At 39.0% G+C, this 21,780-nt stretch overlaps 1 protein-coding gene and 1 long non-coding RNA gene across 8 annotated transcripts; both read left to right on the plus strand.

Moving 5' to 3' along the window:
• Positions 1-1,107: 1,107 nt before the first annotated feature.
• LOC108870782 lies at positions 1,108-14,134 on the plus strand. 5 transcript variants are annotated; one of them, XR_004455296.1, is made up of 6 exons: positions 1,109-5,331; positions 5,422-5,518; positions 5,634-5,883; positions 10,784-10,863; positions 10,935-11,039; positions 11,140-14,134. It is a non-coding gene; the product is annotated as an uncharacterized LOC108870782 (long non-coding RNA). The 5 variants fall into 5 exon arrangements; XR_004455293.1 differs by having other exon boundaries at positions 1,108-5,331; positions 5,422-5,883; XR_004455295.1 differs by having other exon boundaries at positions 1,113-5,518.
• A 1,078-nt stretch (positions 14,135-15,212) lies between these two features.
• On the plus strand, positions 15,213-21,343 carry LOC103853528 (probable respiratory burst oxidase homolog protein I). 3 transcript variants are annotated; one of them, XM_033284795.1, is made up of 14 exons: positions 15,313-16,471; positions 16,544-16,709; positions 16,797-16,845; positions 17,321-17,440; positions 18,028-18,435; positions 18,510-18,896; positions 18,970-19,065; positions 19,158-19,273; positions 19,386-19,553; positions 19,625-19,788; positions 19,937-20,076; positions 20,600-20,728; positions 20,848-20,926; positions 21,007-21,343. In XM_033284795.1, the coding sequence occupies exons 1-14, from the start codon at positions 15,898-15,900 to the stop codon at positions 21,114-21,116; spliced, it is 2,706 nt and encodes a 901-aa protein (XP_033140686.1). In that variant the 5' UTR covers positions 15,313-15,897; the 3' UTR covers positions 21,117-21,343. The 3 variants fall into 3 exon arrangements, with proteins under 3 accessions (XP_033140684.1, XP_033140685.1, XP_033140686.1); XM_033284793.1 differs by lacking the exons at positions 20,600-20,728; positions 20,848-20,926; positions 21,007-21,343 and having other exon boundaries at positions 15,213-16,471; positions 18,967-19,065; positions 19,625-19,784; positions 19,867-20,289; XM_033284794.1 differs by lacking the exons at positions 20,600-20,728; positions 20,848-20,926; positions 21,007-21,343 and having other exon boundaries at positions 15,215-16,471; positions 19,625-19,784; positions 19,867-20,289.
• The last annotated feature ends 437 nt before the right edge of the window (positions 21,344-21,780 follow it).

Raw genomic sequence — 21,780 nt, forward strand, 5'->3', positions numbered from 1 at the left:
ATGTTATAACTTTAATGTTTTGTTTACAGATATTTTCCTCTTTTTCTGAGATATCTCTTCGAAGATTTTAAAAGAATCAGATGTTGGTATTTTAAAGGCAAATATTGGTGTGAAGCTTTGTAACTTGGAAAATATATTTCCTCCATCATTTTTTGATGTTATGGAACATCTTCTTGTGCACCTTCCAGATGAGGTAGCCTTAGAAGGCCCCGTCCATTTTAGGTGGATGTATGTATTTGAAAGATACATGTACCATTTGAAGAAAATGGTCAAAAACAAATCACACATTGCAGGTTTGATAGTTGCACAATGGATAAACGAGGAGATTTCAAGAGCATCCTCAATTTTTTTTGGGAATCCTGAAATCATGAGCATTCCAGAAGGTCCAAGTGATATTTGTTTCTCATACAATTATTCGGATGTACCACCTTTGTTTTACCATGAAGAGATAATCAGTGGTCAATGCTCAACTGGTTGGTTAAATGATGAAGATAAACATCGTTCTTCAGACATTTATGATGCTCAACTGTGAACCATTTGCTCCATATGAAAGGTACTTTAATATTATGAAAATATAATAAAAATACATATTTCTAGTTACATAATTAATATTTTAAATGTGTGTAGGATGTTTGAAGAATATATGACGCGAAGTATTCCTGATATTACTACAGCTGCAATGCAAAAAGCGAAAGACACCAAGTTTGCATAGTGGTGCAAAGACTATGTGAGTTTTTGTTTTTATATTATCAAGTTCCACAATTTATTTAATTAAACTTGTAATTTATAGCAATGTTATTTTATTGCAGATTAATGATGTGACTCAGTTTTACACATTTTCTATGTGGATGTTGGATTTTGTACAAGGTCCTAGGCGCAATTATAGGTCTTGGCCAATATATCACACACGGGATACACTTTCCACACACATAACCACGGTCAAGATAGGAAAACTCAACATTATAGTGTTTGTGTTCCTGGAACCAATAAAAAAGACTACTATGGCCTCATACAGGAGATTATGATGGTGGAGTATCATGGTGATGTTGGCTTGAAAGTCATAGTTTTCAAATGTTCGTGGTTTGACACCACGGAAAATCGCAGTATGAGAATACATTCATCTGGTCTTGTTGATGTCTCACCACGAAGACAATATGCCAAATATGATCCTTTTGTATTACCTGGTAAGTGAAATATAGTTATGTGCTTGAGATTTGATGTTTGATGAAAAGCCATGATTTGAAACTATGATGTTATTGTATCATGAATAGGTAATTGTGATCAAGCATGTTTTATTTCTTATCCACGGGTACGTCGACATTCAGCCGATGATTGGTGGGCATGCGCAAAAATTATACCTCGAGGAATCCGAGAAACGTTAGAAATTGCTTTAACTACTTGGCAGGATGATAGACGTGACCAAGTTGCGGAAAGTTCATTGTTACGGTTGGAAACACATGTTGTTGACGATGTGTCTGATTATGATATTTCTCCGGTGAATCCTCCAAACGATGAATATGTATAAGATTTCGAGGTACAATCAGATGGTGATTCGGAATAGTTAAATATATTCTAAAATTGTAAAATATGATGTAAGGTTGTAAAATATGTTGTAAGCTTGTAAAATATGTTGTGAGTATGTTAAAAAAATTATATGATGTAGAATATATGGAATATGTATGAAAGGTTTGGATTGTAGTTGTTGTATGAGTATAAGGTTGATAAGAAAAGGGTTTGGGTTTGGGTATCGTAGTTTATGGGTTAGGTGTTTGTGGTTTCGCGTTTTTAATATAGCCACGATTATATAGTGGCTATCTAGTGGCTATGTGGAAATTGGGACAAAACCAATTGATTTGGCTCCAACTGTTTTTAGTTTGGCGCTTGATATTGAAATTTAGCCACTGTAATGGCGTGGGTATTTCGTGGCTTCTCTAAAATTTTGGTAAACCATTTGGGTTTGGCTCCAATTTATTTGGTTTTGGCGGTTCTTATTAAACATAGCCACTGTTAGCCACTATACTTTCGTGGCTTTGCTGAAAAGGGTTTTATACTCCGGTTTTCTTCTTTCTTCTCAACACTTAGAGAAAAAAGGAGAAACTCTCGACTCGCGACTCAACACAGAATCACCTTCTCTGATTCTAGTCTTGCCGTCTCTGATTCCAAGTCGCGTCATCTCCCGTCTCCCGCCTTCCGCCTCAATCTCACACCACTCAAGGTAACCCTCTCTCTCTTCCCCTGACTTGAACCTCAAGCCCTTCGATTCTCGATTAGATATGATGTTTTAGGGTTTCCGATTTCTCTGTGTCTTCTTTGTGTTTGTCTTGCATGTTTATTTCTTGTTTTCGATCTAGACTTTCGTCTTTTTGTTTTGTTTTGTGAGCTCTAGGGTTTTCGATCTAGGGTTTTAGTCTGTCTATTTTGTAATTAGTATGTCTACTTTGTAAGCTCTAGGGCATTCGATCTAGGGTTTTAGACTGTCTACTTTGTAAGCTCGCTGTTTCTGTCTCTGTAATCAGTTGTCTTTGTTAGATTTGTCTTTCTCTCTTTGTTTTCTCTAAACGATGAATATGTAAGATCTAATGTGTTTTCTTTGGTTGTGAACAGATGAACTCAACAAGAGTACATGGAACACATGTTGTGTCTCCTCCTATGCCTCCTGGTGCTACTGGACCCGTTTTTAACCATGCTGGATCTCCTCCTATGCCCCCTGGTGCTACTGGACCCGCTTTTAACCATCCTGGATCTCCTCCTATGCCTCCTGGTGCTACTGGACCCGCTCTAAACCATACTGCTTCCTCATCTCGTTCCAACAGCTACCCGCAAATGACCCTTAATGCAATGCTCAACTCACCTGCTCGGCTCTTACAGCCACATCTCCATCCCGATAAGCTGAATGGAGCTTTATGGTAAGATCACTTCCTCCTCTTGGAATGTTTCTTTTATTTGAATTGTGCCTGTGATTGCTAGGATTGTTTCTGTTAGGATTGTTTTGTGATAGTTTCTGTAGGATTTTGTCATAGTATTGTTTCTGTTACTAATATTTGTTATCATCTTAGGTTTGGTATTGACCCATCTGTCCATGCTTTCATCCGTGCAACTTGGCAAGGATACTACATGGGTCCTTGGAAGAGTTGAAGGAAGGTTCCAGAGGAAAGGAAGGATTCATGGAGGCAAACATTTGTGGTCATTGTCTAGTATACGTTATATATATGCGTCTTACATGTTTTTAAATCACTTACTGTTTTTTTTTTTTTGTAGCAAAATTTCTACTGGGAGTCTCAGTTTGATGACTTGGTCTACGGTCTGTGGAAGAAAGAAACTTGGACAACCATTGGTGAAAGGATTAGCAAGAAGAAGATGCAACACAAAAAGCCAAAGTACATCAGTGATAGCGACTCGACACTCCTTCTGGAGTATTGGGCAACTGATTAAGCTAAAAAGAAAAGCAAGAAGGCTGCTACCAGCCGCAAGTCTGATCCGGTGGGTAAAAGTTGCCACAAGCATAATGCAGGACCTAGGTCTTTTGCAAGGATAGCGTATAACATGGTATATTCCATGTCTATGCTCTGAAATATATTTTTTTCTAACTGTCTTTCTATTTTTTTTTTTTTGCAGAAGCAAGCGTCTGCTACGGGAGAACCACCATCCTACACTGCCCTTGTCAGGGAGACACACTCCCGACCAGATGGGACTTTTGAGGACTATCGTGCTGAAGAACAGGTAACTCAGGCCGAGATGGAAGCCACACAGCTCTCTAACACTGAAGGATCACCCGGGAGTCCAAGTGCATCATCTGCTCCTTCTCGCCTCATGTTAAACAAAGCTTATCTGAAGGTATGATCACTTAACATTTTCATTCTCGGGAATTTTTTTATGTTCTGTTCTGTTTTAAAAATTTCATTGCATATGATCAATTTATTTAAAATGTTGATTGTGTTACCTGAGTTGATCAAATTGCCTTATGTTAGCTTATGTTTCGTCTTGCTTGGTTTTGAATATCTTTCCATTTCTCTTACATAATGCTAAGAGTAAGAGGGGATATGTTTACGGACTGGGCAGTGAACAATACAGGGAGCATGCGCCTTCTACACGCATCCCCAATGGTCTTGCCCGCAACCTGGAGCTGGAGATGCGTGTGGGCGGTCTTGAGACAAGCCTCCAACGTGTCACTGCTGATGTTGCTGGGGTGAAGCAGGACGTTGCTGGGGTGAAGCAGGACGTCTCAGACATGAGGCAGGACTTTTCATCAACAAGGGAAGCAATCAATCAGCTCCTCCAAACACTTAGGCCCCCGCAAGCACCTACTGGACAGACTTCTGATCAGCCTCAAGCACCAACTGCTCAGCCTAATCCTCCCAATGGCATTTAGAAGTTGGTTGTTTATCTTATAACCTCTTTTGTAACAAGGTCTTTTGATAATCTTCTTAGACTCAAAACTCTTAACCTTGTCTATGTAAGTTTTTATGAATGATGAATCTAAGACTTATCTTTTATATATATATATGAAGTTGTCGTGTTTATTGAATGTGCAATGTTTAATAATTTGAATGGATATCTAATATGAAAAATTGGGTAATTAAAACTAACCAAACGAAATGCTTTTAAAAACCGTGGCTACAACAAAGCCACTAAAACACAGTGGCTAAATCGTGGCTACGTTGGCTAGAATAGCAACAAATAAAATAGTAGCACAAATGTGGCTAACCTAGCTATGATAAAGAAAGTGACAAAACCGTGGCTATAGTAGCCACTATCTATAGCCACGCTTTTAATTAATACTGTGGCTAAAAGAGCAACAAAAACGCGCGTGGTAAAAGCGTGGCTATTAGCCACGATAAGCCACAATTTTTTTAGCCACGAGGCTATAGCCACTGTAATTTTTTGACAAATAAACGTGGCTGTTTTCTTTTGTAGCCACAAATATTTTCTCTATAGCCACGTTTTTGTAGTGGCTATGCGGTGGATTTTTACTAGTGGAAGTACTGCTTGTATGAAGCTGGAAAAATATAGTACTACTAAATCAGCCCTAGAAAAAGGCGCTTCTGTTGCACCTAATGAATCAAAGTTTAAGAAGATGTTAGATGAATTCAATCTTCTCATTGCAGTTATTACATAAGCTTTTAAAAAAAAAAAGAACTATGCGTTTCTCAGTATTTTCCTGCACTAATATAATTTTTTTTTAAGGCTTAGATTTGTAGTATAATCTTTTTTTTTCTCTCGAGGAAGAGAAAGATTTGGTTCAACAGATGCCACCGACTTTTCCTTCAAGCTCTACAACACCACTAGCAACCGCAGCACTCCTCTTCCAAGTCTTGCTAAACCTATGTTCAGGTAGTCTAGTTTCTAAAGTGTTTCTTTCTTTTTTTTTTTTGTTTAATTTTTGTATCACTTTATCTCTCAGACTTTATTGTTTTTCAACAGACACGAGTTCTATCAAAAGCCAGAAGAAGTGGTGGTGACGATTTTCGCTAAAGGAATACCAAAGCAGAACGTAAATGTTGAGTTTGGTGACCAGATTGTGAGTATCCTGCAATCAGATTTTTTACTGAACTTGTAAACCTATCTCGCAATGTAATCTGACATTGTGTGTCTCTTCTTTTTTTTTTGTCGTGTTGTGATTGATGTTGCTGGAGAGGATGCTTATCAATTCCAGCCAAAATTGTTCGGGAAAGTATTTTTATACCGCAAATTAGAATTGTCTGGTTTTTTACTAAATCATTCTTCATGTGTGTGTTATATAAGATAATACCAGAGAAGTGCAGATATAAAGTATTGTCAACTAAAGTTCAGATTCATCTCACAAAAGCAGAAATAATCTCACTTGGGCCTCTCTTTAATATAGCAAATGCTAAGCTCTTTTGCCTAAACCCAATGTCACATCAGGTTACCTTTATGTTACCACAGTGTGTTTATTTGGTCTCAAAAGATTTATACATCTATTCCAAACAACTCAGATCTCTTAGAAACACAAAGAGTTATAAGAACAACTTTTCTTATTAGCTTTAGAAACTACTCAAAACTAAAGCTCTCAATATGTTTCACTTAGATCATATGGAACACCTCTCCATTAGACCTATATTTATATGAAAGACAATTCCCTTTAACATGTGGGATATGGAAAACACAAACCTAACCTAAATAGAAACTTCCTTTTCCTATTTCTAGGTTTCCTTATTGTGTTTATCTTAACATATTAAACATCTAATAATATGTTAAGTTTCCACAAGCTTGGAATTATCCAACATTCACCCCCTTAATTCCAACTTGAATTAGGGAGATCAATTTCTTGAACTCCGATTAAGCTCCTCATTTGCTTGAACATAATCCTTGCTAATGGCTTGGTAAGGATGTCGGCCTTCTGCTCAACACCCGGCACATGCTCCACTTCGATATGCCCGTTCTCCACACACTCACGAATGAAGTGATATTTCTTGAGTACATGCTTACTCCTTCCATGGAAAACTGGATTCTTGGTTAGAGCAATGGCTGATTTGTTGTCGATCCTAAGCTTGACTCTCTCGCCTTCTTTGCTTAGTATCTCACTCAACAATTCCTTGATCCATATAGCTTGCTTCGCTGCTTCTGTTGCTGCCATGAATTCTGCTTCGCATGATGACAATGCAACCGTCTGCTGCTTCTGCGACGTCCAAGTAATCAGTGATGAACCGTAGTAGAATGCATGTCCTGACGTGCTCCTCCCGTCATCGAGATCAATGTTGTGACTGCTGTCACTATAACCAACGACACTCCTTGACCCATCTCTCTTGAAGAACAGACCGAAGTTTGTTGTTCCTTTCACATACCGCAGTATGTGCTTGATGGCTTGTCCGTGAGAGTTTCTCGGATTGTGCATGTATCTGCTAAGAACACCTACTGCGTAACACAGGTCGGGTCTTGTGTGAAGCAGATACCTCAAACATCCTATGATTCTTCTGAACTCGGTAGCATCTATCTCTTGTTCATCTTCAGCTTTTGAGATCTTCAAATTCGCCTCCATTGGAATTTGAGTTGCGTTACACGCTTCCATCTTTGTGTCACGCAGGATTCCTTGAGCATACCTCTCTTGTTTTATTCTGATTCCGTCTGCTCCTTGAATCACCTCTATGCCAAGGTAGTACGTTAGCTTACCTAGATCTGACATCTCGAACTTCTTAGACATCTCCTCCTTGAATTGCCTAATCACCTTAAGTGAAGTCCCTGTCACAAATAGATCATCAACGTAGATGGCAATGATCAAGACGTCTCCTCCTTCAGTCTTGCAGTACACTGATGGTTCCTTCGTGCACTTCTCAAATCTCATCTCCTTGAGAACCTGATCGAGTTTTACATTCCATGCCCTGGGTGCCTGGCGTAACCCATACAAAGCCTTGTGTAACACATATACTCGATCCTCTTCTCCTTTCTTTTCGAAACCTTCAGGTTGAGTTACATACACTAACTCCTTTAGATCTCCATTCAAGAAAGCGGTCTTCACGTCCATGTGATGTATCTCCCAACCGTTCGTTGCTGCGAGGGCTATTAAGAGCCGAATGGTTTCAAGTCTTGCCACTGGTGCAAACACTTCGTCGAAATCTATTCCTTCTCTTTGTACATAGCCTTTTGCCACAAGTCTCGCCTTATACTTGCTCACTGTACCATCCGCCTTTCTCTTGATCTTGAAGATCCACTTCAACCCTATGGGTTTCACTCCAGCCGGTCTATCCACAAGTTTCCATGTCTTGTTTCTTGTGATAGACTCCAACTCGGCCACCATCGCTTCAACCCATTCTCGTACGTGTTCAGCTTCAAAATAGTTCTCTGGCTCGCCATCCACTGTGAGCAACAGCATTGCACTTTCTTGATCTGCAAGTAACACATAATCATCGAGATATCTTGGTTTTGTTATGGTTCGGCCTTGTCTGGTCACCAGCGGTTGACCTCCACCGTTTTGGTTTGCATTGTGATCCGCATCTTCTTCTTCTTCCTCATCTTGGTTTATAGCTTCCTGTTCATGATCCTCACCTTGATCATTACCTTCTTCTATATCACCCTCATGTGGAAGCTTAAGCATGCTCGGTTCACAATCATCTTGGTTTGTTGTAGACGCCCAGTCCCAAGCTTTCTCTTCATCGAAAATCACATCTCTACTCACCATCACCTTCCTTGTGTCTGGATCATAAAGTCTGTAGGCTTTGGAACCCGGCTCAGTTCCAAGATTGACCATACTCTTTGATCTCTCATCCAACTTCTTCAGATAAGGACCAGTGATTTTCGCATGAGCTACACAACCGAATATCCTCAAGTGCTTGATATTTGGTTTCCTCGATGTAAGGCACTCGTATGGTGTTTGATTCTTCAAGGCTTTTGTAGGAACTCTGTTGATGAGGTAAGTTGAATGTCGTACAGCTTCACCCCACAAGTAGTTCGGCATCTTCATTGCCTTCAGCATACTTCTTGTCATTCCCATCAAGGTTCGGTTTCTCCTCTCCACAACACCGTTTTGTTGAGGTGTGTAAGGCGCGGTTAGGTGCCTTTTAACTCCATTCTCTTCACAGAATAGATTGAACTCAGCTGAGGTAAACTCTCCTCCTCTATCGGTGCGAAAGGTTTTGATGGTTGACCCGGTCTGCTTCTCTACACTCTCTTTAAACCTTTTGAATCGATCGAATACCTCACTCTTCTCCTTCAATAGCATAACCCACATATACCTAGAGAAGTCATCGATCAATACAAAGACATACTTATTATTTGCAGGCGTTGGTGGTGTGATTGGACCACACAAATCTCCATGCAATAACTCTAATGGCTTTGTCGCACGAAACATGGCTTTGGTCGGGAATGACTGTCTGATCTGCTTTCCTGCGAGACATGCGTCACACACGCTTTCTTCGTGTGTTACACACGGCATTCCTACGACCATCTCCTTCCTTACCATGTTGTTCATCACTCCATAGCTTATATGTCCTAGTCGAGCATGCCACCTCCATGTAGCATCTACGTCCCTGACATGTAAACACTCCGGGTAGCTTATCTCCATAGGGGTCTTGTAGAGACGGTTTGGAGATCTTGTCACACGAACTAGCAACCTTCCATGCGAATCTGTGAGCGTTAAGTAGACATCTTTCATGTTAACCTCACATCCGTTCTCTGTTGCTTGCCCAAGACTCAATATATTGTGCTTCAGATCGGGTATGTAGTATATGTCCTTGAGTGCCTTCTTCTCTCCAGTCTTGCACACAAAGGTAACCACACCCTTTCCTACAATGTCAACACACGATCCATCACCAAACTTCACCTTCCCTTTGGTGTTGAGATTCAAACTCGAAAAGAACTCCTTGTTCCCTGTCATGTGATTGCTCGCTCCATTATCCAAATACCAGACACTTGCATTGCCTTTGTCGATATCAAGATTCTTCGGAATCACCTTATCTTCATTCAAAAACACCACCTCGTGTACATAGAGTGCATCAGCCTCTTCTGTCTCGTTTAGGTTAGTTTCTTGATTCTTCTCTGTCTTTTCGGGACAGACAGTTGCGTAGTGACCAGGCTTGTCACATCTCCAACATATCAGCTTTGAACGATTCTTCTTCGAGTTGTTATCTTCGGTGTGTGACGCACGGTTTTGGTTGTGTGACCTACCTCGACCTCTGCCTCTACCGTTCCGTCCTCTTCCTCTACCACGGGAATTCTCATAGCCCCTCTGACTATGCTCTTCATTGTTCGAAAACATCAGCTTCCCTTGGTCTTCTTTCTGAGTTTCTTCTCCTACACGCTCCTCGTACGCCTTAAGCCTTCCTACTATGTCTTCAAACCCCGTCGAGTTGAGATCTAGGACTTGCTCAAGTGATGCTACGATCTGGATATACTTGTGTCTTGGAAGACCCTTCAAGAACTTCTTGACCATCTTGGATTCTTCTATGTTTTCTCCCAACGAGGTTGCTTTGGATGATAGGCCCGATATCTTCCCCGCGAAGTCATCGACCGTATCTGAATCATCCATCTTCAACCTGTCAAACTCCGCCATCAACGTCTGAAGTCTCGCCTCCCTTACACGATCAGCTCCTAGGTGTCGCGACTTGATGGCGTTCCAGATCTCTTTTGATGCGGTTTGTTCTCCCACCTGGAGAATCAATGTTTCGGGAACAGATTGAAACAAAAGAGCTATCGCAACATCGTTCTTCTTTTGATCATCTGAACCAGGTTCGATTGTGTCCCACACTTCATGAACACGTAGTAGAACCTTCATCCTCATCGACCAAACTGTGTAGTTTGTCGATGACAACATCGGACATTGGATGGATGTAGATCCAAAGTCCTTCGTGCGTGGAGCCCTAGTCACGTCAGCCATCTTGCCGTCGCGATCTCTTGTTCACAAGCACCAGGATCTTAAGCTACAACTTAAGCTTAGATCGAGTCTCCAACCTGAGGCTCTGATACCAATTCAGATCTCTTAGAAACACAAAGAGTTATAAGAACAACTTTTCTTATTAGCTTTAGAAACTACTCAAAACTAAAGCTCTCAATATGTTTCACTTAGATCATATGGAACACCTCTCCATTAGACCTATATTTATATGAAAGACAATTCCCTTTAACATGTGGGATATGGAAAACACAAACCTAACCTAAATAGAAACTTCCTTTTCCTATTTCTAGGTTTCCTTATTGTGTTTATCTTAACATATTAAACATCTAATAATATGTTAAGTTTCCACAAGCTTGGAATTATCCAACAACAACAATTATACTTAAACAACTTAAGCAAAAACTTTCTCTTCTCATTTAATTTTATGTTGATATGTAGTGGTTTCGCACAGGCCAGTGTTCCCATCTTCTAAGCCTCGAAAAGAATCAGACAAGCTGAAAGCTGAAGTGAAGAAACAGGTTTCTCTTTTAGCTCCAGAGGCTTTGACTTTACTGTATACTATTTTTGCTTATCGCTTTTGAATAGGCAGGAGAAGGATGAGAAGCTAGATGGAGATGCAGCTATGAACAAGTTTTTCAGCGATATATACCAGAGTGCTTATGAGGACATGAGGCGAGCTATGAACAAATCATTTGTGAGCTGATCAATCTCTCTTCTGGTGTTTCTTTTTTGACTACTTATCATTTGTTCTTTAACTGACGATATACCTTCTCGGGTTGTTTTTGGTTTGACAGGCAGAGTCGAACGGGACAGTGCTGTCTACAAATTGGAAAGATGTTGGGACTAAGAAACTGGAGAGCACTCCTCCAGATGGCATAGAGCTTAAGAAATGGTGGTATCTATTTAAATATTCATTTATGTGTCTTGTCAAAAATAGTGACAAATATTTAAACTTCAATTTTTTTGGTTTTTGCTTGAATTTTCTCTTCATTCTTGCGGTGCGGTCTGAAAAAAACGTTATGATTATTGTATTAGAAAACCTTGCAAGTTTGTGTGTACTTTTTTAGAGTTTCAAGCCATTCTTGCATTATTATCTTAAATTGGACTAACTTTCGGTTGGAAAATGTTGTCACCATTACAAAACAAATATAACATAACAAAACAAAACCACTGTGGGAACCGAAATTTGCACTATCGATTTCCGTTTAAATTAGGAGACTAGGAAAACTCTAATTTCCCAGAGGTCCCGGATATCTGCTAATACCACACGCCAAGCAATCAGAACACGAGGTAACAACGATAAAGTATAAGAAATCATAAAAAGAGAGCAAAGAGAAGTCTTATTCCGAATTTGCATATGAGCGTTTACTACAAGGTATAAGCATGGGCTCGAGAGCTGTTGGCGAGATTCCTAGTTCTAACAACCCTAAGACGGCTAAACCTAATTGAGTCGCAGCTCGAAATAACAAAAACGGAAAGTTGCCTAATTGCTCTAAGTGCTAAGTTTTCTGTTAAAAAAGTCCTTCTCATGCCTCTCGCCTAGGACTCCTTATATACTCCCTCCTAGGTCGGTTTACGTTTTTCCCCTTCTGTCCTTAACCCGTCATAGCCAAAAATAGAGATATTCCATTTTTTCCGATCTTCGTAATTATCTTCCAAAACTTTGTATTTATCCGCGGAAACTTGACATTTATCTTTCCTTGCGAACCAAGCGTAAAACGTCCTATGGTTTACGGGCTGTTGGTTAAGAAATCGTAAAGTGAGCTTCAAGTCATGTCTTAGGTCCCTTTGGGCCGTCTTTTGGCTCGAAGCGTTTATTACGGCTTCTTTCGATAAAAACAAACATTCCGCGGTTTTTATCGTAATGTTTGATTGATGACCTCAAATGTCAAGAAACATGAAATGGGTTTGCTACGGTCTTCGGGAGATAGCATCAAAGGGTAGACGAGAATGCATGGATTCGTGTCGCATTCGACGTAGCGACCAAACGGCGCGCACGCTCGGTCGCTACGTAGCGACCGGGAAGTGTGCATGTTCGGTCGTTGCGTAGTGACTGAGCTTGGCTTGTCTGTGTTCCGATCGTCACACTCGAACGTATCCGTGGCTGGTTTAAATACGTTTCCGTTACCTTGGGACAGCTTGTGTTTGATCTAACCGAGACTTGAACAAGGTTTTATCTCGAGATCATGTGTCGTGACATTATTTTTACCAAGCGTAATTATCGCAGAAAGACACTCACACTTGTTTTTGCGGAGGTTTGGATATTAACTTCGTCGTAACCTTTTTCCACCCCAACAGTTAGCGCCCCAGCCCGTTAGAATCATGGATTCCCGATGAGATTCTAGCTTGCGGTATGGTGAGTTTGAACGACATTGGCGTATTTGGGCGAGGTTCATATCCAAAAGTCCACAAGTAAATAGTAATTTCTCAAGCCTATAAGAAGGGAGGTAACTTCTTCATAATTTTTTCACTTGCTTGTTTTCATAAGGAGCTTTCTTGAAAGAAATTTATCTCTTCTCTCCATCTTTTTCTTCTTGTTTTCATTTGAAAATTACGAAATGTCGAGTAGGAAAAAGAATTCGAAGAAAGGCACCTCGTCCGCAAATGTCAATGAAGAGCTCCTTGTGCCGAAGATCGAGTTTGTGCCTCATTCGGTAGATCCGGCTGAGAACGAGGCGTGGTGGGTTGCGAGATATGGTTCGATCACATCTCCCAACAAGAAATCGTTCACAGTCTTGAACCATCGTTTGGTTGGCCGAATGTGGCCTTTGAACTTTGTATTGGCCTGTTTTGGCCGTTATTATCTTTTATCGGGCTGTTGGTTAAGAAATCGTAAAGTGGGCTTCTAGTCATGTCTTAGGTCCCTTTGGGCCGTCTTTTGGCTCGAAGCGTTTATTACGGCTTCTTTCGATAAAAATGAACTTTCCGCGGTTTTTATCGTAAAGTTTGATTGATGACCCAAATGTCGAGAAACATGAAATAGGTTTGCTACGGTCTTCGGGAGATAGCATCAAATGGTAGACGAGAATAAATGGATTAGTGTCGCATTCGACGTTTCGGAAAAGCTCGGTCGCTACGTAGCGACCGAACGGCGCGCAAGCTCGGTCGCTACGTAGTGACCAAGCGGGACACGCGCTCGGTCAAAATAACCCACATCAGTTTTTTGACCCCCATTTTGTCAATTACCCATTTTCTTTTTTTTCATCATGTAATTTTGAACTCAGATGGTTAGTTAAAACATGGTAGAATTTTGTATTTGAATGTCTTGATGTATAGTACATACTTGTGCTTTTCTGTTGCTAGTAATTCTCTTCATCTTTGTATCCCTCCTACAGTTTACTTAACACATCCATAACCCCTCATGGATCATGTTATCATTATCTTGGACCTCTTCCAGAACCCTCTGTGTTCATTAATCTTTTCTCCCCATAAGGTGGATTTTTTTTCCTCTAATCTCATGCAATAGCTACTCAACTTTGTAACAAAATCTTGCTTGTAATGTCCTCCTAAATATTCTCATCTTCTAGATATTGATTCAATTAAACCATTTTGTCAAATCAATCTTTTATCCAAATTGAACTGTTTTTTTTTTTCTAAAAAATCTTATATTCAATGGTTGGCACTATAGGTCGGTGGTTAGATCCTATCATTTTTTTTTTTTTTTTGATAACTCTGGTATCTGGGCAGCCACATTCCCAACTATCCCCCCGAAAGGGGTCCAGCGCCCCAACGGAAGGGATGTTAAATCCGTTGTGGCCAAGACTCGAACCCGGGTGGCGGGCAGTACAGCTGTACCTCCTTTACCACCAAGCTACGAGCCTTGGTTAGTTAGATCCTATCATTCCTAACTATTATGTAAATGAACGTGAATCAAATTTATGAAGGAAGACTTTTCAAGATTGGTAAGTTTTCCTTTGTATACCAGAATAATTTGGATTACTTTTACTGGATTACATATTTACATTTATACCAGCTTATTGTATTACTGGATTAGTTTTATACCAGACTAATTTGGTAATTTATTAAAATTTTGTAGAAGTTTAATTTTTCAAAAAAGACTTCCCGAAAAAAGTTATACAAAATTTTTTTTCTAAAAATATTTTTCAGTCACATGAGATCTTCGAAGTGGCGCAAAAAATCTACGGAAGTCAATTTTACAATTGACCATGTTTGAATTTATAAGAGCAGCTTTCTAATTAAAGAAGTCTTTTATTAGAATTCTTAGAACCTTGCTTTCAAAACCAAATGTTTGATCAGAATATAGGAACAAAATTAAAGAGGACTTTAAAGAAGTCTTTGAGTTATTTTATTTATTGTTAATTGAAAAACTAATTTATGTGGATTTCTAGAGAAGTTTTCGGACACTTCATGCGATTGATTTTTCAAGAAGTTTTTTCGGACTAAAAAACTTAGGACTGGGCAAATAAACCGAACCCGAAAACCTGAACAGAATTCGATCCGATAAAAATGAATCCGAACCGATCCGAACCCGACGTAAATACCGAATGGATCTTGTTTTGTGGTATTTCGGGTTATGGGTATTATCCGAACCGAATCCGAATCTAAATGGATATCCGATAGAACCCGATACATTCAAAAACCTCAAAAAGATCTTGTGCCAAACATGATCTCAATTCCTAATATATATCCAAAATACTCTAATAAGAAATATTGAACATCTAAAATACTTATCTATTACATGAAGGTTGGTGGTTCTATTACATGAAGATTGGTGGTTCTATTACATGAAGGTTGATGGTTGAAAATGGCCGTTGAATCTTGAAGTATTTAGATTTAGATTTTGTTTTCGTTAAACAATGTTTCTTATTTCATGAGAACTTAGTTTTTGTTTTATGCTTTTATTTATTTTGTTTTCTTTTTATCAGTAAATATGTTTATTTTTCGTTTGATTTTGAATGATCAAGGTTGATGTTCCTTATTTTTGAATCGATTTTACTTAAGTTCTGGTTACAAAATATGTACAGATCAGGTATTTTAAAACTGAAGAACCGATTTTACTCATGTTTTGGTTATAAAATAGGTAAAAATCAGGTACTTTTAAACCGAAAAACCGACCGGGACCCGAACCCTAAAATATATTGGGTTGTACCGGTTCTTTGAAGATTTACTAACCCCGATCCGAACCCGATAGAACCCGAACCGCTCCGGAACCAAATTTTCATATAATCCGAATGGGGCTGATTTTGATAAACCCGAAAAACCAAAACCCGATTGGATAAAACCGAAACCCGATTGGGACCCGAATGTCCATGCCTTTAAAAATCTTATCGGGAAATGACAAAGTCAAATTTGTGCAAATTTTTGGTCAAATGTAAAAGTAATGTCTAATCAGAAAACATTTCTAGAAAAATTTACTAAATTCTTTTTTGTTACAAAAGAAATTACCTGAGTTCTAGAGAAATCTTCTATGAAAATCATTTTTGGTTAACCAATTAGCGCAGAAGACAAAAATCATTTTAAATTTTCAAAAAATCTTATTTAGTCGCGTCTCTCCCTCTCCTCCCTAGTCTTCCCCTCCAAACACTTTTGGAATGTCAATGTCATTTTCCCATGACGACCGGTGGGGCTCCGATTTGGCTTCTGCCGGAGAATTCACCCAAAGCTTTCCATCGCTGGGGGCGACTTACTCACCTTCCTGTGGTGAAGAGCTCCTCGAGGTGACCATTGAATTTCCAAGCGGCGTGCTACTGAACATCGACTCTGTTTCAACCACCGATCCAGAGATCACATCTTGCTCCGCTTCCGGTTCAGGATCGTCGGAGCGGCTGGTGGTGGCGAACGCAAAACAGTTCTCAAAAGATTTGAAACGGAAGCTTCAGGCAGGCCAGGGAATCTCACAGCGTGATGGCGGCGGTTACTCGTGCCGGTCCGCGCCGGAGCCGGTGGTTCCACACGGAGGCGAAACCCCCGATGCGCTTATGTTATGTCGTTCCGTAACAAAGAGACTTAACCGGAATGGTTCATGCACGCAGAGAGCGATTCACGGTTTGAGATTCATCAGCAGCAAAGAGAACGAGATCGCTGCCTGGAGTGAAGTTCGTGACAAATTCGCTAACCTGTCGAAAGACGGTTATCTTTGTCGGAGCGATTTCGGTCGTTGCATAGGTTTGAGTTTGGTTTCTTGTTTTGTCTGATTTCGATGTAGATTGTCGTTGACATTTGATTTTCCTGTGTTAGGGCTGGAAAATGAAAATTCGAAAGAGTTTGCAGAGGAGTTGTTCGACGCACTGTGCAGAAGAAGAAGTATAATGGTCGATAAGATCACCCTTCAAGAACTATACGAGTTTTGGTACCAAATTGCAGACGAAAGCTTCGATTCTCGCCTCCAAATCTTCTTCAACATGTAGTAATCAATCTATCATCAATTAATTATTAAATATGTTTAAACATGAGTTTCTTGATTTACTTGTCACATTCTTGATACTTTCAGGGTCAACAAAAATGGAGACGGTAGAATCACAGAGAACGAAGTAAAAGAGGTGACTTATGTTTCTTTTTTTTCGGTTTTATTAGGGAGGTGACTTATGTTTCATATTCTAATCAACATTTAGCCGTTGACTGTGTTAACCATCCAAGCGTAAGCAAAGCTTTACAGTCTTAGATTTATAATTTAATGAATCTTACATGTGTGCCATTATCTCTCCTTCAGTTGATTATTTCTATTAGTAAAGGATCATGTTGTTGATATTTTATAGCTATAAATGATATTCTTTTCCATGTATCTCTTGTAACCAATGCAAGTCTAGAAAATGTAATTAACAATTTTTTTTTTTTAATACACTATGTTTGATTGACCTTGTAACAGCTTACTTAATTTAAAAGAAGAGTTCGTAACTACTAACTCAATTATAAGTTTTCTATAACCACTCAGTTTATGTTGAATCTTTCAAATAGAAGATTCTAATAGGCATTAACATTTTTGTATGATTTTTCTTGATTTTGACAACTTTGTAGATAATTATATTAAGTGCATCGGCAAATAATCTATCAAGGTTGAGAGAAAGAGCAGAAGAGTATGCAGCATTGATCATGGAAGAACTGTCTCCTGATGGGCTCCCCTCTCAGTACATAGAGGTGATTTCATCACTTTTATCTCCCATATTGGAAAAGTTCATATAACACAAAACTTGCTTAAACGAAAAAGCTATTGATGTGAGTATCCAGAGCATTTTCTGAAAGAAAAAGAAAAGTGGGCAGAGCAATCCCTGTCAATGAGAGAGACTAGAAGAGTTCTTAGTTAGTTTGACCTTAGTAATTGATGACGCTGAGATCTTACCTTTCTAGTTCTCTGATAATGACATTTGACTGAGTCAAGAGACCAATGAGCTTAAAGCTAAGTGCTATGCAAGTTTGTGTGTTTGTATGGAATCAACATAATTAAAAATTGACGTAGCTCTCTGATAGGTAAAAAAATTAGAGCTTCAAATGACTGGTACTCAAAACTAATATCAACTGTTGTAGTGGCGTTGTGTGATTAGGGGTTAAGATCATTTTTGAGGAACACTAACAGCTAGTAGCCTAGTACTAATTGAGAGCCTGCCTACCTATTCGACTTTTTTTTCCCTGTTTGGGACTGACATGAACATTTAAAGTATCAGACCAAGGAACTCCGTTCAACATTCTAATATGATATCTTTGGTTATGCATTTGAAATGATGCAGTTAAAGGATCTAGAGATGCTACTACTACACAAGGACACACCTCAAAGTTACAGCCAACCGTTCAGCCAAACAAGCCGAGCCTTAAGCCAAAACCTAAAGGATATGAGATGGGGAATAAGTAGGAGCTTGCTATACTCTTTCCAAGACAATTTGAAGAGGATTTGGGTTTTGACACTATGGTTAATGATCATGGTCGTGTTGTTTATGTGGAAATGCGTTCAGTACAAACGCAAAGACGCATTCCATGTAATGGGCTACTGTCTTGTCGTGGCGAAAGGCGCTGCTGAGACATTGAAATTCAATATGGCTCTTATCCTTCTACCCGTTTGCAGAACCACCATCACCTATCTTAGATCTACCGCTTTGTCCCACTCAGTGCCTTTCGATGACAGTCTCAACTTTCACAAGGTATCATTACATTTTGTCTTAATAGACTATATATGCTTTAATTGATTCGTACCTTTTTTTTTGGTTATTGGCAGACTGTCTCTGTAGCAATCATCATTGGAATGCTTATCCATGCATCTAGTCACCTGGCATGTGACTTCCCAAGGATTGTAACAGCTACAGATGTTGATTACAAAAGATACTTGGTTCATTACTTTGGTGTGCCCAGACCAACATACTTTGACTTGGTTAAAGGTCCAGTGGGAATCACTGGATTTATAATGGTTATATTTATGTTAATTGCATACACATTGGCTAGTCGAAGACTCAGACGGAACCTAACTAAGTTGCCAAAGCCATTTGATAAGCTAACTGGATTTAATGCTTTCTGGTATTCACATCACTTGCTTCTAGCTGTTTACGTCTTGTTGATCATTCACGGTGTTTCCCTCTTTCTCGAGCAGACATGGTACCACAAGACGGTACATTCCATAACTCTCTTTTCTTAAGTAATAGGGAGTGATGTATAATAATACCAGATGCTGCCTCCAGCAGATATGGATGTATCTTGCTTGTCCAGTTTTACTCTATGGTGGTGAAAGGATGCTGAGATTCTTCCGTTCCAGGCTATACAGCGTTGAGATCTGCAAGGTAAAAGTCTTGTTCACAGTTACATTTTCATTGTAAATCATCTTGGGTAATCTTATAGTATGTTTATACCAACTTAAATGATTCGGTTTCAGGTTGTAATTTACCCCGGAAACGTTATTGTGCTACACATGTCTAAGCCTACATCATTTGAGTACAAGAGTGGACAATATATATTTCTTCAGTGTCCTGCTGTATCAAAATTTGAGTGGTGAGTCTTTTTTATGTGTGTGTGAGGTTACACAAGCCCTTAATAGCTTTTCTTGCAATCTAAGAGTCTATAATATTTAATATATGTTTTTTGGCCCTAAATCTATCTCCAGGCATCCATTTTCTATTACATCATCCCCTGGAGATGATTACCTCAGCATTCACATCCGTCAGCTCGGTGATTGGACAGAAGGGATTAAGAAGGCGTTCTCAGTAATATGTCAAGCACCTGATGCTGGAAAAAGTGGACTACTCAGAGCAGACGGACCAAACAAAACAAGGTGCAATAAAAAGTTTTGAGTTTCCATAATATGGTTATCTTCATCCTCACGTAAAGTCTCTTGTAATTTAGTTTGCCAGAGCTGTTGATAGATGGACCTTATGGCTCTCCAGCGCAAGACCATTGGAAGTACGATGTGCTATTACTCGTTGGCCTTGGGATAGGGGCAACACCTTTCATTAGCATTTTGAGAGATTTACTCAACAAGATTGTTAAGCAACACGAAAAAGCTGTGAGTATAAAAGTTAAGAAAACTTATTTTGAGAATTAATAGAATATTAACTAAGTTAATTCGAGTTATGTTATGTTTTCAGGAAGGCCTTTCGGGTAGCTGTAGTAACAGCAATGTGTCGTCGGATCAAAGTTTCAGTTGCTTAAACTCAGAACCTGGGAATTCGATTTCAACAAATCGAACGGGAATGTTGAATACCAAGAACGCTTACTTTTACTGGGTAACACGTGAACAGGGCTCGTTCGATTGGTTTAGACAAATCATGAGCGAAATTGCTGACTCTGATATAAAGGTAAAGTACATCATTCATTTGAGTCTTTAGTTGGGTGCTTGTGTTTGAGTTTGCGTTTACGTTTATTTATATTTTTTTTTCAAATTAAACCAATAGCTTTAGCATCTTAAACGCAAAATTGCTTTTGTGTTTAATAAACCTATTGGTTAAATTTAATCGGATCGGTTCATTTGTTTCTGGTCGGCTTTCTATTTAAAAGAGATCGATTTACAATTTGGGTTGTCGGATTCTAATGCGTGGTCTATTGGCAACACGTACTAGTTACATAATATTTATTAGTTGATACATGTTTCTCATGTTTGTATCGTTAGTTATAAGTTAGTATTGTCTAGATGTATGGCTACGTGATGAATAAATTTGGTGTAGCTGTCAGTTATCTTTAATTTGTAAATGTAAAACGCCGAAGTCAAACAGAAGGAAATTTTTTGTGTTTGTGTCTGGCGTTTGCATTTGTAGAAAGAAACTTAAGAATGTTTTATATTTAAGTTAACTACTAACATGTTTGTATTAACAAATACAAAAGGGTGTTATTGAGATGCACAACTACTTGACGAGTGTGTACGACGTTGGAGATGCTCGAACTACTCTTCTCACCATGATCCAAACGTTACACCACGCCAAAAATGGCGTTGACATGTTTTCTGGAACTAAGGCAATTATCTTTATCGATTACTTTCTATTAGCCAAACTATCGATTACTTTTATCCTTATATATATATACATACATAAGACAATACTTTGGTTTCTTGTCTGTGACTTTGATTATTGTAGGTACGAACACACTTTGGGAGGCCGAAGTGGAAGAAGGTTTTATCAAAGATTAGCACCAAACATAAGAATGCAAGAATTGGTAAAAATAACAGCAGAGTTGTAGTCAATCATGGTCTGTATTTTCTTTGTCTGAAGAAAGTTTTTGATTTGGTAAAACAGGAGTGTTCTATTGTGGAGGACCGAGTTTAGGGAAGGAACTCTCCACATTGTGCCATGAATTTAATCAAACGGGATGTTCCAGGTTCGAGTTCCGCAAAGAACAGTTTTAAGGGTAAAAATGATATGGCTCCTCTACAATGTGGCTTTTGAATCAATCGAATCAAGTATATTGGTATACATGTAAAATTAATGTTCATGATTTTCTTCGCTTCATTCATACAACCTTCTTGTTCTTGTTTTTTTTGGTACATTTAACTTTTAGCCAATTCATCAAGAATAAGATTGTAAAACATGGGTGAAAAGAGTACATTAAGTTAAGGTCTAGAAGCTTAGAGCACATAATTTCTGATTGGTTTCTGATAATCAAAAATAGGAAAATTTGGCAAAAAAGAACAAAACAACTATATTTTAGAAAAACCAAAATATTTGTCCTTATAGAATAAACAGTAATAAAAATCCAGTTTACCCCTTCTAATTAACCTCAAAATACTTTTATTTTTATTATCTAAGAAGTAAAGCAATGAAAAGTGAAAACTTAGAACTTATCAACTCCGACTCTGCTTTCTCTCCATCGAAGAGGCGATTAGGTTTCGCCGTTGACACCTTCTTTCTCCGGCCTGTTTTAGTTCGTCGGAGAGCTTTCACTCGTCATCACATCTCTCCTTCGTCCTCTTTCTTTCGTTTCTCCTCTTTAAACACCACCGATTACAATCACTTTGTAATTTCCGCTGGCTACTATCAGAGTTTCTCAAGCTCAGGAAAAGCTTTTTGTCT

This window comes from Brassica rapa, chromosome A02 (genome assembly GCF_000309985.2).
Source record: "Brassica rapa cultivar Chiifu-401-42 chromosome A02, CAAS_Brap_v3.01, whole genome shotgun sequence".
NCBI lineage: Eukaryota > Viridiplantae > Streptophyta > Magnoliopsida > Brassicales > Brassicaceae > Brassica > Brassica rapa.

Excerpts from the sequence above, each read along its gene's own strand:
- LOC103853528 (XM_033284795.1), top strand. The coding sequence starts at position 15,898 with ATGTCAATGTCATTTTCCCATGACGACCGGTGGGGCTCCGATTTGGCT. Across the intron at positions 16,710-16,796 it reads CTCCAAATCTTCTTCAACAT|GGTCAACAAAAATGGAGACG; the intron begins GTAGTAATCAAT and ends TGATACTTTCAG. Across the intron at positions 20,927-21,006 it reads ACATAAGAATGCAAGAATTG|GAGTGTTCTATTGTGGAGGA; the intron begins GTAAAAATAACA and ends TTGGTAAAACAG.